Genomic DNA, 14657 nt, shown 5'->3' with positions numbered 1-14657 from the left:
TCAAGACATTTCTCGAAGCTGACAGTGACCCATTAATTAACAAACTTTGGGTATGGCTATAAATACCTTTAATTTATATTACCATACAGTATTTTTCCTCTCATAAAAATTTAGACAAGGAATTCTCCTTAGAGATGGAACTGGTACGCAATACCAATGACAAATAACGTTTAAAAAATTGATGAACTGTGTGATAGAATAGTGTCTAGAATATCTTAATAGCAATTCAAACATAACATTAACATACCATTGGGAAATGCCAGGCGCTGTGGCTCAATGCCTGGAATCCTAGCATTTTGGGAGGCCGAGGTGGGCAGATGGCTTGAGGTCCAGAGTTTGAGACCAGCTTGGCCAACATGAGGAAACCCTGTCTCCACTAAAAATACACAAATTTGCCAGGTATGGTAGCGCATGCCTGGAGTTGCAGCTACTCAAGAGGTTGAGGCAGGAGAATCGCTTGAACCTGGGAAGCAGAGGTTGCAGTGAGCAGAGATTGCAATACTGCACTCCAGACCAGGCAACAGAGTAAGACTCTGTCTCAAACAAAACAAAACAAAACAACAAAAAAAAAAAAACAAAGACATAATATTAGGGAAGACCAATATGTCTTCCCACAGCATACTTTTTGAAGATAGCTGCTGATAACAGGATGCTTGGCTGGGTTATCTATATGTCCTTGTTTTCTATGTAAAACAATATTTATTAAAGTGCCATTCCCTAAGTCTTTACTACTTCCAGGAAAAAAAAACACAAACCATAAAAGAAAGTGAGATAGAGCAAGCCATTTAAACTGCCCAAGTGCTTATAAAATGACAGAGGGGAACTGGGTAATCACCAAAATATTTTAGTTTTAACAATTGATCATTCAATGTGCTAATGGTTGACAACTGAATATGTTGCCTTCTCCAAATTATATTTGCATTTATAGTTCCTCTAAATATAATCCTGTAAAGTGAATGATGTAAGGCATTTTAGATAAGAGTTTTTCTGGTTGAGTAATATTTCTGCTGTCTGTCAGGTCAAACCAGGTAGTTGGTTACCTATATTGACTTCTCATCTCTAAACTACATTTGTATTAATACATTTCTGTTTGTCATTACTTAGGTATTTAAAATACTTTTTAAAAGCAAAGTTACACTTTTGCTGAAGCTTCATTTAACTTACTTTGAATACAGTCATGACATTTCAAATATAAAATATGGGTCTAGAACTGAATAACTAACCAAAATTTGCATTCTGCAAAATTATAGTGTGAAAATGACACCTTCACAGAATCAAAACATTATGGAAAAATATATAGCATTCCACAGACTAACTTAAAATGCCAGGAAGTGACTTGAGCTGAATTAGAGTCTATGGCACCATAGTGCTTTCAAGGTAAAGAAGTAAAGGAATTGCATAAAACTTCTGAAATGGAACCTGAAAGAATATGCCTTTTGAGAAGCATGATCTTAACCTTGAAATGGCTTTCTCCAGAAAACAGAATATGTCTTCCACAATCATAAAGCATTTCAAGAAGATGAATTTTTTTAAAGAAAGAGACAGGTATATGCTTCTTTGTCATATGACAGGTCCTAGTCAGGAAACAAAAAAAAAAATGCTTATTCATCACTTAAGTTTTTCCAATCTCCAAAAGATAAAATATTTGTAAGTATGTTTGTCTTATGTAGGTAAACTTTTGGCATTGACAGTCTGCAAGAAGTAGGATTAAGGGCTTCCCAACAAAACCTGGCATCATGCCAAACAGACCTATAATAGGAACAAAGTGAATATTTAGGAATGATGTACCCGGAACCATGATTTTTGGCTATAAGGAACTGAAACTCTGAATTAAAATTGCTTGATAAAAAAAGAAATGTTTTACAACATGAATAAAAGAAAGGCTCCTGGATTGGTCAACTCCTGGATTCCTTGCACCTCTTCACTGTGCCATTAAAAAGCTTGCTCATCTAAACCCGATACCCAACATGGTCAGAAGACAGCTACCAGCAGCAGGTAGTACAACATGCTTCTTTGTTCATATTCAGCTTAAGATGCTTATCTTGTCCTCCATCCTTGAAATAAAGCCCTTTTCTTCAGCATGCTTGGCACATGACCAACCCCAGACCAATAATAGTTGTCTGAAGAATACAATGTGCTAATTGGCTTAGAATGACTGGAATCTATCTGTGATATCGGATACAAAGTCCACTTTCCCAGAATCCTATAGGTAGGTATGTATGTATAGGTAGGTAGATATATATATATATATATATATATATACCTAAAGTAAATCAGGAATCTGTTTGGAAGAAAAATGGGGTAGGCAACTAACAGTGTTTACCACATTTGCTACTGTTGATTTCCTAGTGGAGGGAAGGGATGTTAATCTGTGGTACTGTAGCAAAATCATTACAATACTTTCCATGCATTGTTAAAAAAAAATCACTTAGTAAAGATTAAAGAGTTATTACTTTGGTCAAACTGGCATCTAAATCAACTTACAGTTTAATCAAAACTGATGTTAGCAAATTAATTATAGCCCCAGTTACCAGAAAAACAACTAAGAACTTTGTGTCACAGAACTCTCTCAGCCCAAGTCACAAAAGTATATTAACTTAAAATTCTTAATAGAAAGTAGCCAAATGATAATAGTTTTTCTATGTTTTCTTTTATACAGAAGTAGTAAAATAAATTTAACAGTTTCAGTTATATAAGAACTCCTATTAGTATTTCATTTATTATAAGAAGAATCCCAGTTTTGCTCATGATTTCTAAAGTCAGTATGAAGAAACCAAACTTTGAGCTGGGAAAGATTATCCAAATCACTTAGTTCAGCCCTTTTATTCCAGAAGCTCCAAATCTAAAGCATAAGAAGTCCTTATCCAAGATGATTATACTGCTTATTTTTTAATACTGTGTCAATTTTCAGAGCAATATGAAGTTATATCTGAGTAACCCCATTGATTTGACAACATCTGTGGATTTAGCAGATGAATGTTGTTCATATCAAGAAGTTACATGGATCTAGCATACAAAAAACCCAGATCTAGTATTCAATGATTCAATAAACATTGGATATCATGTGCCAGGTGCTCTGTTAGACATTGGGAATAGACCACCAGAAAAAACAAGTGTTCCACCCTCAAAGTGCTTCTAGCTAGTAACTCACTCCAATGGAGAACACAATGTAGGTCAAGTTCCCTATCAAAATGATCATATGCCATTGCAAAGTGGTCCCTTGTTACAAATCTCCAGCCAGCGAGGTAATCACACTATGCTGAAGAGTTGAACTAACAGCATAGAAAGTGGACTCCACAGTGCATAGTGGCTTCCATAGAGAAGTCTCAGAGACTATCAGTTGGGTCAGGGCCATCAGAGGCTACCATGTTGACAATTTCAAGATATCCAGGGAAAATCCGTGTGTGTGTGTGTGCGCGTGAGCGCGTGCACGCACGCTTTATACAGACATATTTTTAAAAAATACAAAAGATAAAACAATTTTCTGCAATTCCTTTTCTTTCAACACTATATCTTGAAAATAAGTTGCATCAAGATTACACAGTATTCCATTGTATGGATGTACAATCATTTACAGTAAGTTTCCTATAGCTGGTTGTTATCCAATCATGTATTATTTACTAAACATGCAATTTAAACTGTACATACATGTGCATATGTGTATGTGTATATCTGTATGTTGGGTATTTGATAAATATGTGAATAACATGTGATAAGAACATACATGAACAATTACATAAAATAGTGTATACGAATAAGTGCAGGATAAACTTAAATTTTAATTGCTAAGTTAAGTGTACGGGCTTTTAAATATTTGGTAGGTATAGTGAAATTTCTTTCAATAGATGGTGTAGGCCAGGCACGGTGACTCATGCCTGAGCCCAGAGTTCCAGACAAGCCAGTGCAACATACTGAGACCCTATCTTTACAAAAAATTTTTAAAAATCGTCAGTGCTGTAATCGCAACACTTTGGGAGGCCAAGGCAGGCGGATCACCTGAGGTCAGGAGTTCGAGACCAGCTTCCCAATATGGTGAAACTTGTCTCTACTAAAAATACAAAAATTAGCCAGGTATGGTGACACATGCCTATAATCCCAGCCACTTGGGAAGCTGAGGCAGGAGAATCTCTTGAACCTGGGAGGCAGACGTTGCAGTGAGCTGAGATCGCACCACTGCATTCCAGCCTGAGTGACAAAGCAAGAAACCGTTTTTTAAAAAAACAAAAACAAAAAATTAGTCACACACGGTGGTGCATGCTCATTTTAACAGCTACTAGGGAGACTGGGGTGGGAGAATCACTTGAGCCAAGGCAGTTAAGGCTGCAGTGAGCCATGATCGTGCCACTGCACTCTAACCTGGGTAACAAAGCAAGACACTGGCTCAAAAAAACCCCATAGTAGATGGTATAGCCATTACATTTCTTTCAGCATGTAAGACAGTTCCTGTTTGTTTATATGCTCATCGATATACTGTTTTGTTAAATGTTATAATTTTTATAACTATAATAGGTAAAAATTTGTCTTATTGTAGTTTCAATTGAATTTCTCTTATTGATTAGATTTATATAGTTAAAACCTATTTGTATTCCTTTATACTATCAGTTATTTGTTAACATTTTTTGCACATTTTTCTCAGTCATTGAAATTAGCCTTCTCTTTAATTTGCAACACATAATTTTTCCTTAATTGGAAATTTCTTTTTACTTAAGATATATTTTCTAGAAGGATGACAACTTTCAAATTCTTATGCAATTGAATATATTCTTTTTTATGACTTCCCTACAACAAAGTTATAAAAGAAATCCTCTATGTTTTACTTAGGATTTTATTTAATAATCTTTAAATATTTTATTCATCTGAAATTAATTTTTGTGTAAAAACAGGGGAAAGAAATCCTTACCCGCCCCCCTTGTTTTTAAAGACGGTCTTGCTCTTGTTGCCCAGGTTAGAGCGCAATGGTGCAATTTCAGCTCACTGTAACTTCTGTCTCCTGGGTTCAAGTGATTCTCCTGTAGCTGGGATTACAGGTGCTCGACACCACGCCCAGCGAATTTTTGTATTTTTAGTAGAGAGGGGGTTTTACCATGATGGCCAGGCTGGTCTCAAATTCCTGACCTCAGGTGATCCACCTACCTTGGCCTCCCAAAGTGCTAGGATTACAGGCGTGAGCCACTGTGCCCAGCCTCCTTTTTTTAATACTCTAATTTTTCATAACTTTCTTGACAATTGTTTCTTATTTTTCTAAATAATATTTAGAATCAATTTTCTGGATCTACAAGAAAAATTGTCTTTTATTGTATAACTATATCTATGAATAAATTCAGAAAAAAGTAAAATCTTTATACTATCAAGTCTTTTCATCAAATAGGAGCATGTCTTTCTTTTTAAATGTCCTTCACTAATATTCTCGAGTTTTCTACTATCTTTTATTTTCACTGTATTTTAGAACTATTTATTATTTATGTAGAGAAAGACAACTGACTTTTTAATATTAACTTTGTGCTAGGCTATTTTAATCTATTCCATTTTGTTTTGAACACTTTCCAGCTGATTCTCAGTCTTCCAAATAAATAACATCAGCTGTAGAAAATGATAATTTTGTTTTTCCTGAAAACTTTGATCACTTTTAATAGAGATGGGGTCTCACTATGTTTACCAGGCTGCTTTCAAACTCCTAGGCTCAAGTGACCCTCTTATCTCAGCCTCACGAACTGCTGGGATTACAGGTGTGAGTCACTGTGCCTGCCCTTTTTTTTCTTTTCTTTTTTTAATTAAAAAAAATTTTTCCTGATGAAATTAGCCTCATATCCTCTTATTTTTCTTTTCTTTCCTTTTTTTTTTTTTTTTGAGACGGAGTTTTGCTCTTGTTACCCAGACTGGAGTGCAATGGCGCGGGTCTCGGCTCACCACAACCTCCGCCTCCTGGGTTCAAGCAATTCTCCTGCCTCAGCCTTCCGAGTAGCTGGGACTAAAGGCGCACACCATCATGCCCAGCTAATTTTTGTATTTTTAGTAGAGACGGGGTTTCACCTTGTTGACCAGGATGGTCTTGATCTCTTGACCTCATGATCCACCCACCTTGGACTCCGAAAGTGCTGGGATTATAGGTGTGACCACCACACCCGGCCCTTATTTTTCCTTTGAGTAACTTAATTGATCAGTCCTCCAGAGTAAAGGTAAGCTGTGGTAATTGTTTTGGAATTGAAAGACACACACTAACATATATAAACATACATATGTAAAACCACACATACACATACATACCCTAAATTTATTAAACACTGTAATCAAGGGTAAATGTTGGCCAGGCATGGTGGCTCATGGCTGTAATCCCAGCACTTTGGGCAGCCAAGGCAGGTGGATCATCTGAAGTCAGAAGTTCGAGACCAGCCTGGCCAACGTGGTAAAACCCTATCTATACTAAACACACACACACACCCTACCTATACTAAACACACACACACACACACACACACACACACACATTAGCAGGGCATGGTGGCGCATGCCTGTGGTACCAGCTACTCTGAGGCTGAGGCAGTAGAGCTGCTTGAACCTGGGAGGCAGAAGTTGCAGTGAGCCATTATTGTGTCACTGCACTCCAGTCTAGGCAACAGAATGAGACTCCATCTCAAAAAAAAAAAGTGAGAGAGTGGTAAATGTTATATTTTACCTAAGGACTTCCCAGTACATATAGAGATGATGCAGTTTCTCTTTGTCATTATTAACATGGCAAATTACATTGATGTATTTCTTAATATTAAACATTCCTTGAATTCCTAATGTGAATGCCATCTGCATATAATCAATACATTAGGGTTTTAATGAATTTCTAGAGTCCATTAATCTATTAATATTGAGAATTTCTGCATTTATAGTCTCTTGTTTTCATTTTTTGTGCTATCTTGTCTGATTTTGGTATCAGTGTTAGATTGACTTCACAGAAACAACTTAGAGTAAGTCTTTCTATCTTTATACTCTGGAGCCCTTTAAAAAGCATCAGAAAACCATGACCGTGTGGTTTTATTTAAAGGAATTATTAAAAAGAATGCATTGGGAAATAAAAAAAATGAGAGACTTTTTGTAATACAAAGAGATATTTTTGTAATATATAAAGGTTTTCAATATACCAAGAAAAAAGTCAATACATTTAGTAGACAGAAGGACAAATAGCACACACAGACAATTGACAGAAAAAAAGTACAAATAACTCATATGTGTGAAAAAAATGCTCAAATGCATTTAATGACATAATGGGCAAATGTGAATTTGTGAATTAAATGTGAATAATGTGAATTAAAGCTACTATCAGTTTACATTGGCAAGAATGAAATAAGTTATATTTCACTATGTTGGAAAGGTATGGAAAAAGAAACAATCTGACACACAGCTGGTGGGAATATAAAAAGCTGTACTTTCTATGGAGCATGATTTGGAAAAATCTAATAATATAAAAATGCACATGCCCTTTAAATTAGCAATGTCACTTCTGCAACTTTATCTTAGATTTTTGCCCCTATGCATATGGCATGAAATACTAAAATAGCTAACAATTATTGAGTACTCCCTATGTATGGTTACTGTTCAAGCACTTCATAAATATTAGTTAATATACATTTCATAAAAACTCTCCAAGGCAGGCATAATAATTTGCCATTTTTTTGAGCTGAAGAAACTGAGGTATGGGGAGATAGTTACTTTTCTAAAATGAAGCATTTGGTAAGTGGTAGGTGTGAAAATAAATCACAGGTGGTCCAGCTCTAAATTTCCATGCTCTTGACAACTATAAAATACTACCTCTCTACATGCGCAAGGATACTCATTGCTGTATTGCATGCATAGCTATATACTACAAATGTCCACTAAGAGTGAATTGCAGCCTGGGCGCGGTGGCTCACGCCTGTAATCCCAGCACTTTGGGAGGCCGAGGCGGGTGGATCATGAGGTCAAGAGATTGAGACCATCCTGGTCAACATGGTGAAACCCCATCTCTACTAAAAATACAAAAAAATTAGTTGGGCATGGTGGCGTGTGCCTGTAATCCCAGCTACTCAGGAGGCTGAGGCAGGAGAATTGCCTGAACCCAGGAGGCGGAGGTTGCGGTAAGCCGAGATCGCCCCATTGTACTCCAGCCTGGGTAACAAGAGTGAAACTCTGTCTCAGAAAAAAAAAAAAGAAAGTAAATTGCATAAATAAAATCTAAATGGTAGAATACATGGAGCCTTTAAAATGAGTATCAGACTGGGAGTGGTGGCTCATGCCTGTAATCTCAGAACTTTGGGAGGCTGAGGCAGGTGGATCACCTGAGGTCAGGAGCTCGAGACCAGCCTGGCCAACATGGTCAAATCTTGTCTCCAGTAAAAATCACAAAAATTAGCCGGGTATGGTGGTACATGCCTGTAATCCCAGCTACTTGGGAGGCTGAGGCAGGAAAATTGCTGGAACACAGGAGGCAGAGGTTGCAGTGAGCCAAGATTGAGCCACTGCACTACATTCAGCCTGAGCAACGGAGCAAGACTCTGTCTCAAAAAAATAAGAGAAAATAAAATAAAATGAGTATCAAAGCTCTTAACTGATAAAGAAAGATCTACAATATATACTAGATGAAGAAAATGAACTGCAGAATAATGCACAAATTGTGCTATATATGTTGAAATAAAATGAAATATTATATACATATAATCATACATCCTTGTTCACCCAAAGGGTATTTTCAAAAGGATACAAAAGAAAGTGCCAACACTGGTTACATGGGAAGGGAAATGGTTTGCTGAGAGACAAGAGTAGAACAAACACCTTACTTTTTACTTTTGTATAACATACATGTAAATCTAGCCAATAAAAATAAATAATTTCAACAATAAAAAGTAGAAAGTAAAAAATAAGAATAAAGGTAAACTTTGCCATTATCTATTACTTTTATTTATTTTACATATAGGTCATCCATCTACATGTATAATAATCCACCAATTATTTCATAGCTACCACTAATTGTAAAACAGTGGGATAAAGAATGACTAATAAAGCAATGTTCACAGTTAATATGTGAGGAACAAGTTTATGGAAAATAGTTTGTCTTACCTGATGTGTGCATTACAATATCTTTTTGCATAGTCAGTCCAACTTCCAAATTTTTGTGGAAAGAGAGCTTCAATCTGCATGAAAAGCTATAATAACAGATGTGTTTTTAATATGTTGTAATATTTTCAAGTAAATTGTTATTATAATAATAAAACCATTTAACAAAATAGTAGGAAGTATAAAACAAAATCCAACTCTTTATTCCTCAAGTCCCCTCCCTTCTATTTATCAGGGATAACCATTGTCTGTTTTATAAATATAATTTACATATTTTTCTTTTTCCTTTTCCTTTTTTTTTTTTTTTTTGTTGAGATGGCATCTCACTCTGATGCCACACTGGAATGCAGTGGCCTGATCTTGGCTCACTGCAACCTCCGCCTCCCAGGTTCAAGTGATTCTCCTGCCTCAGCCTCCCAAGTAGCTGGGACTATAGGCATGCAACACCATGCCCGACTAATTTTTGTATTTTTAGAAGGGACATGATTTCACTATGTTGATCATGCTGGTCTCAAACTCCTGAACTCGTGATGCACCCACCTTGGCCTCCCAAAGGGCTGGAATTACAGGCGTAAGCCTGGCCCATTTATACATTTTTCTATGCTGATTTAAGCATATGTTTATGCTTTTATACACATATACACTAGATGAAGAAAGCAAACTGAGGAATAATACATATTGTCATACAACTAGAATTTTGTCCCATAACACATGTCTCAGACACTTTTTAAGTACAGATGTATCTATTTTTAGTTTTAAATACCTATACAAGCAATATAATAATAATGCACTATTTAAAAACTAAATAGCTACCCATTATTATTATGTAGATGTATTGTAAAATATTTAAACAGACTCCTGATATTGGACATATAGGCTATTTCTAGCTTTTAGGCAGTTACTAATATTAATAACTTCATATAATTGTGTGTATATATATATGTGAATATATGGGTGTAGTATATATATTTATATCTTTATCTATTAATCATCTATCTATCCATCCATCCATTTGTATTTCTATTAGAGGTGATGTAGGATGTATATTTAGAAATGGAATAGTTGATTTTTAAGGTATATGCTTTTTAAAAGTTTGATAATGTTACCATGTTGCCCAGTAAGAAGATTGTCCCAATTTACACTCCCATCAATAGTATCATGAAATCCTCTCATTTATTACAACTCTGATAGTACTGTCTCATTGTTATTTTAATATACTTTTAAAAACCAACAGTTTTATTGTGATATAGAGTTCATATACCAAACTTTTAAAAAAGAGTGGCTTTCAATAGATTCACGTAGTTGTGCATCAAAACATTATCTAATTCTGTAATATTTTAATCAACCCCCAAAAAAGCTCCATACCCAGATTCACAGTTGTATACCAGTCATTACTATCTAATTCTGTAATATTTTTATCACTCCCCCAAAAAAGGTCCATTCCCATTAGTAGTCACTACTAATTCTCCTTTCTTCTGATCTTGGCCAACTACTAATCCACTTTCTGTCTCTATGAATTTGCCTATTCTTGGCATTTCATATAAATAGACTCATATACTATGTAGCCTTTTGTATCTGGATTATTTCACCTAGAATACTGCTTTATAAGTTAATTCACATTGTAGCATGTATAGTATTTCATTCCTCTTTATGGCCAAATAATATTCCATTGTATGGCTATACCATATTTGTTTATATATTCATCAACTGATGAACATTTTGCTTGTTTCCACTTTTTGAAATATCATGAATAATGCTACTATGTAACCCAGCACATGAGTATGTAATTTTTGGTGAGAATTTGTTTTTAGTTCTCTTGGGTATATACCTAAGAATGAAATTGTTGGGTCATACAGTAACGTTTTAAGTAACTTACATTTCTCTAAAGTGACTTCAGTGTTTTATATCCATTTAATATGACAACATATTCAGAAATAACCAATGGGCCAAAGAAGAAATCACAAAGGAAATTAGAAAACACTTTGAGATAAGGAAAATTGAGAACACAACATACCAAAACACGAGTTGCAGCAAAAATAGTGCTTAGAAGGAAATTAATAGGTGCATATTCCTATGTTAAACAAGAATAACTCAAATCAATACCCTAATTTTCCACCTTAACACAATGAAAAACAGCAAACAACCCACAGCAAATAGAAGGTCACAATAAAGATTAGAGTGGAAATAGGCCAGCAGGAGTGGCTCAAATCTGTAATTCCAGCACTTTGGGAGGCAAAGATGGGCGAATCACTTGAGGCCAGGAGTTCCAGACCAGCCTGGCCAACATGGTGAAATCCTGTCTCTACCAAAAATACAAAAATGTGATGAGCATGATGGCAAATGCCTGTAATCCCATCTACTGGGGAGGCTGTGGCAGGAGAACTGCTTGAACCTGAGAGGTGGAGATTACTGTGAGCCAAGATCATGACACTGCACTCCAGCCTGGATGACAGAGCAAGACTCCATCTCAAAAAAAGATAGAATGGAAACAAATGAAATAGAAAACAAAAACAATAGAGTAAATCAATGAAACCAAAAATTGGTTCCCAGAAAAATCAACATTATTGATAAAACTTTAGCTAGACTAAGAAAACAAAAGAGAAGACTCAAAGACTCAAATTACTCAAATCAGGAAAGAAAGAGGGGACAATACAACCACTTCACAGAAACACAAATAATAATAAGGGAATACTATGAACAGCTGTTTGCCAATAAATTAGATAACTCAGATGAAATGATCAAATTCCTAGAAAGACGCAAAGTACTAAAACTGACTCAAGAAAAAAAAAAACAGTTTGAATAGATATGTACTCAGTGAAGAGACTGAATTAGTAGAGTAGTACCCCCTTATCCACAGGGGACATGTACCAAAGACCCCCAGTGGTGCCTGAAACCACAGATAGTACCCAACCCTATATATAGTATGCTTTTACTCATACTATATATACATACCTATTATAAAGTTTAATTTAATTTACAAATTAGGCACAGAAAGATATTAATAACAATGGATAATAAAATACAACTATCATAAAAATATATTATAACAAAAGTCATATGAATGTGGTCTCTCTCTCTCTCTCAAAATGTCTTATCATTCTATACTCAGCTATTTTTAGACTATAGTTGACCAGGGTAACTGAAACTATGGAAAGTGAAACTGTGGATAAGGAGAGACTACCATAATCAAAAAACTACCCACAAAGAAAAGCCCAGGCCAACATAGCTTCACCACTGAATTCTAGCAAACTTTCTTTTTTAAAGTAATGTTAATGTTTCACAGACCCTTCCAAAGAAAGGAACACTTTCCAAGTCATTATATGAGGCCAGTCTTAACTTGATGCCCAAACCAGACAAATACATCATGAGAAAAGAAAACTATAGGCCAATATCTCTTATGATTATAGAAATAATAATCATCAACATAATATTAATTAGCAAACTCAATCCAGCAAACAACATGTATAAAAGATTATATACCATGACCAAGTGAGACTTATTGCAGAAATGCAGCGTTAACATTTCAAAATCAATTAATGTAATATACTGTATCAACCGAATAAAGGATAAAAAAACACATGAATATCCCCATAGATGCAGAAAAAGCATGGGATGATATTCCACATCTCTTCATGATTAAGCAATCCATAAACCAAAAATAGAAAGGAACTTCCTCAATCTGATAAAGAAAATCTAGGAAAACCCCACAAGTAACATTATAATAAAGGTGAAAGGCTGAATGCTTTCCCACTAAGATGAAGCACAAAAAAAGGATGCCCATTCTTGCCTTTCCAATTCAACATTGTCACTACAGTTCTAGGGCAAATAGGTAAGAAAACAAAATAAGGCCAGGCGGGGTGGCTCACCCCTGTAATCACAGCACTTTGGGAGGCCAAGGTGGGCAGATCACCTGAGGTCAGGAGTTCAAGATGAACCTAGCCAACATGGAAAACCCCATCTCTACTAAAAATACAACAATTAGCTGGGCATGGTGGCACACACTTGTAATCCCAGCTACAAGGGAGGTTGAAGGAGGAAAATTGTTTGGACCTGGCAGGTGGAGGTTGCAGTGAGCTGAGATTGTGCCATTGCACTCTAGCCTGGGCAACAGAAGGAGACTCTGACTCAAAAAAAGAAAAAGAAAGAAAACAAAATTAGAGAACTCACACTTCCTTATTTCAAAATTCCTAACTTAGAATTTGGAATTTTATATTTTTTTCTTAAAAAAATCCCAAACAGGGGGCCGGGCACGGTGGCTCAAGCCTGTAATCCCAGCACTTTGGGAGGTCGAGGCGGGTGGATCATGAGGTCGAGAGATCGAGACCAACCTGGTCAACATGGTGAAACCCGGTCTCTACTAAAATACAAAAAATTAGCTGGGCATGGTGGCGTGTGCCTGTAATCCCAGCTACTCAGGAGGCTGAGGCAGGAGAATTGTCTGAACCCAGGAGGCGGAGGTTGCAGTGAGCCGAGATCGTGCCATTGCACTCCAGCCTGGGTAACAAGAGCGAAACTCCGTCTCAAAAAAAAAAAAAAAAAATCCCAAACACTGCAACAGCTGGGGCTGCATTATAAAAAAAAATAATAAAATAAACAAATAAATAAAAAACAAAAAATCCCAAACACAAATTGTACAATCATCAGGACCCATAAAATTGGGATTTACCCTTGCAATGAATAGTGGCTACCATAGGTGAGGGGTGAAAAGTACTAAAGTGGTAAGAGTGGGCTATAAAAGCCACTGTTGTATTGTCAATGTTCTATTTCTTATGCTTGATAATAAGCAGATGAGTATTCACTGTATTATTATCATTCGAAATGTATGTATCTTTTGCCTGCCTGCCTGCCTTTCCTACCTTCCTTCCTTCCTCCCTCCCTCCCTCCATTCCTCCCTCCCTCCCTACCTTCCTTCCTTCCTCCCTCCTTCCCCCGTGCTTTCTTGCTTTCTTTCACAGAGTCTCACTCTGTGGCTCAGGCTGGAGTGCAATAGCAAGATCTTGGCTCACTGCAACCTCTGCCTCCCGGGTTCCAGTGATTCTCCTGCCTCCCGAGTAGCTGGAACTGCAGGCACTGGTCACCATGCCCAGCTAATTTTTGTATTTTTAGTAGAGATGGGTTTCACTATGTTGGCCAGGCTGGTCTTGAACTCCCAGCCTCAAGTGATCTGGTCACCTCGGCTTCCCAAAGTGCTGCGATTACCGGGGTGAGCTACTAGGTCCAGAATACTAGCTTGAAGAATACATTTTATGATATCTTTTTAAAGGATATAATCAGGGCTGGGCACAGTGGCTCATGCCTGTAATCTCAGCACTTTGGGAGGCTGAGGCAGGTGGATCACCCGAGGTTGCAAGTTTGAGTCCAGCCTAACCAACATGGAGAAACCCCGTCTCTACTAAAAATAAAGAATTAGCCGGTCATGGTGGCGCAAGGCTGTAATCTCAGCTAACTCGGGAGGCTAAGGCAAGAGAATCGCTTGAACCTGGGAGGTGGAGGTTGAGGTGAGCTGAGATTGTGCTATTGCACTCCAGCCTGGACAAGAGGGAAACTCTGTCCCCACCCCCAAAAAGAATATAATCACC

General features: G+C 36.7%; 1 protein-coding gene across 11 annotated transcripts in view; it reads right to left on the bottom strand.

Moving 5' to 3' along the window:
- ZRANB3 (zinc finger RANBP2-type containing 3) overlaps positions 1-14657 on the bottom strand; it is a 309784-nt gene that overhangs the window by 130430 nt on the left and 164697 nt on the right. For all 11 annotated transcript variants that reach the window (XM_008998974.6, XM_035305048.3, XM_078327919.1 and 8 more), the window contains one exon: positions 9082-9167. In XM_008998974.6, coding sequence (XP_008997222.4) covers positions 9082-9167 — 86 coding nt within the window. The remainder of the gene's footprint in view (positions 1-9081; positions 9168-14657) is intronic.

Source organism: Callithrix jacchus, chromosome 6 (genome assembly GCF_049354715.1).
Source record: "Callithrix jacchus isolate 240 chromosome 6, calJac240_pri, whole genome shotgun sequence".
NCBI lineage: Eukaryota > Metazoa > Chordata > Mammalia > Primates > Cebidae > Callithrix > Callithrix jacchus.
The sequence above is the reverse complement of the archived record's forward strand: the minus strand, read 5'-3'. Positions and strand labels throughout refer to the sequence as shown.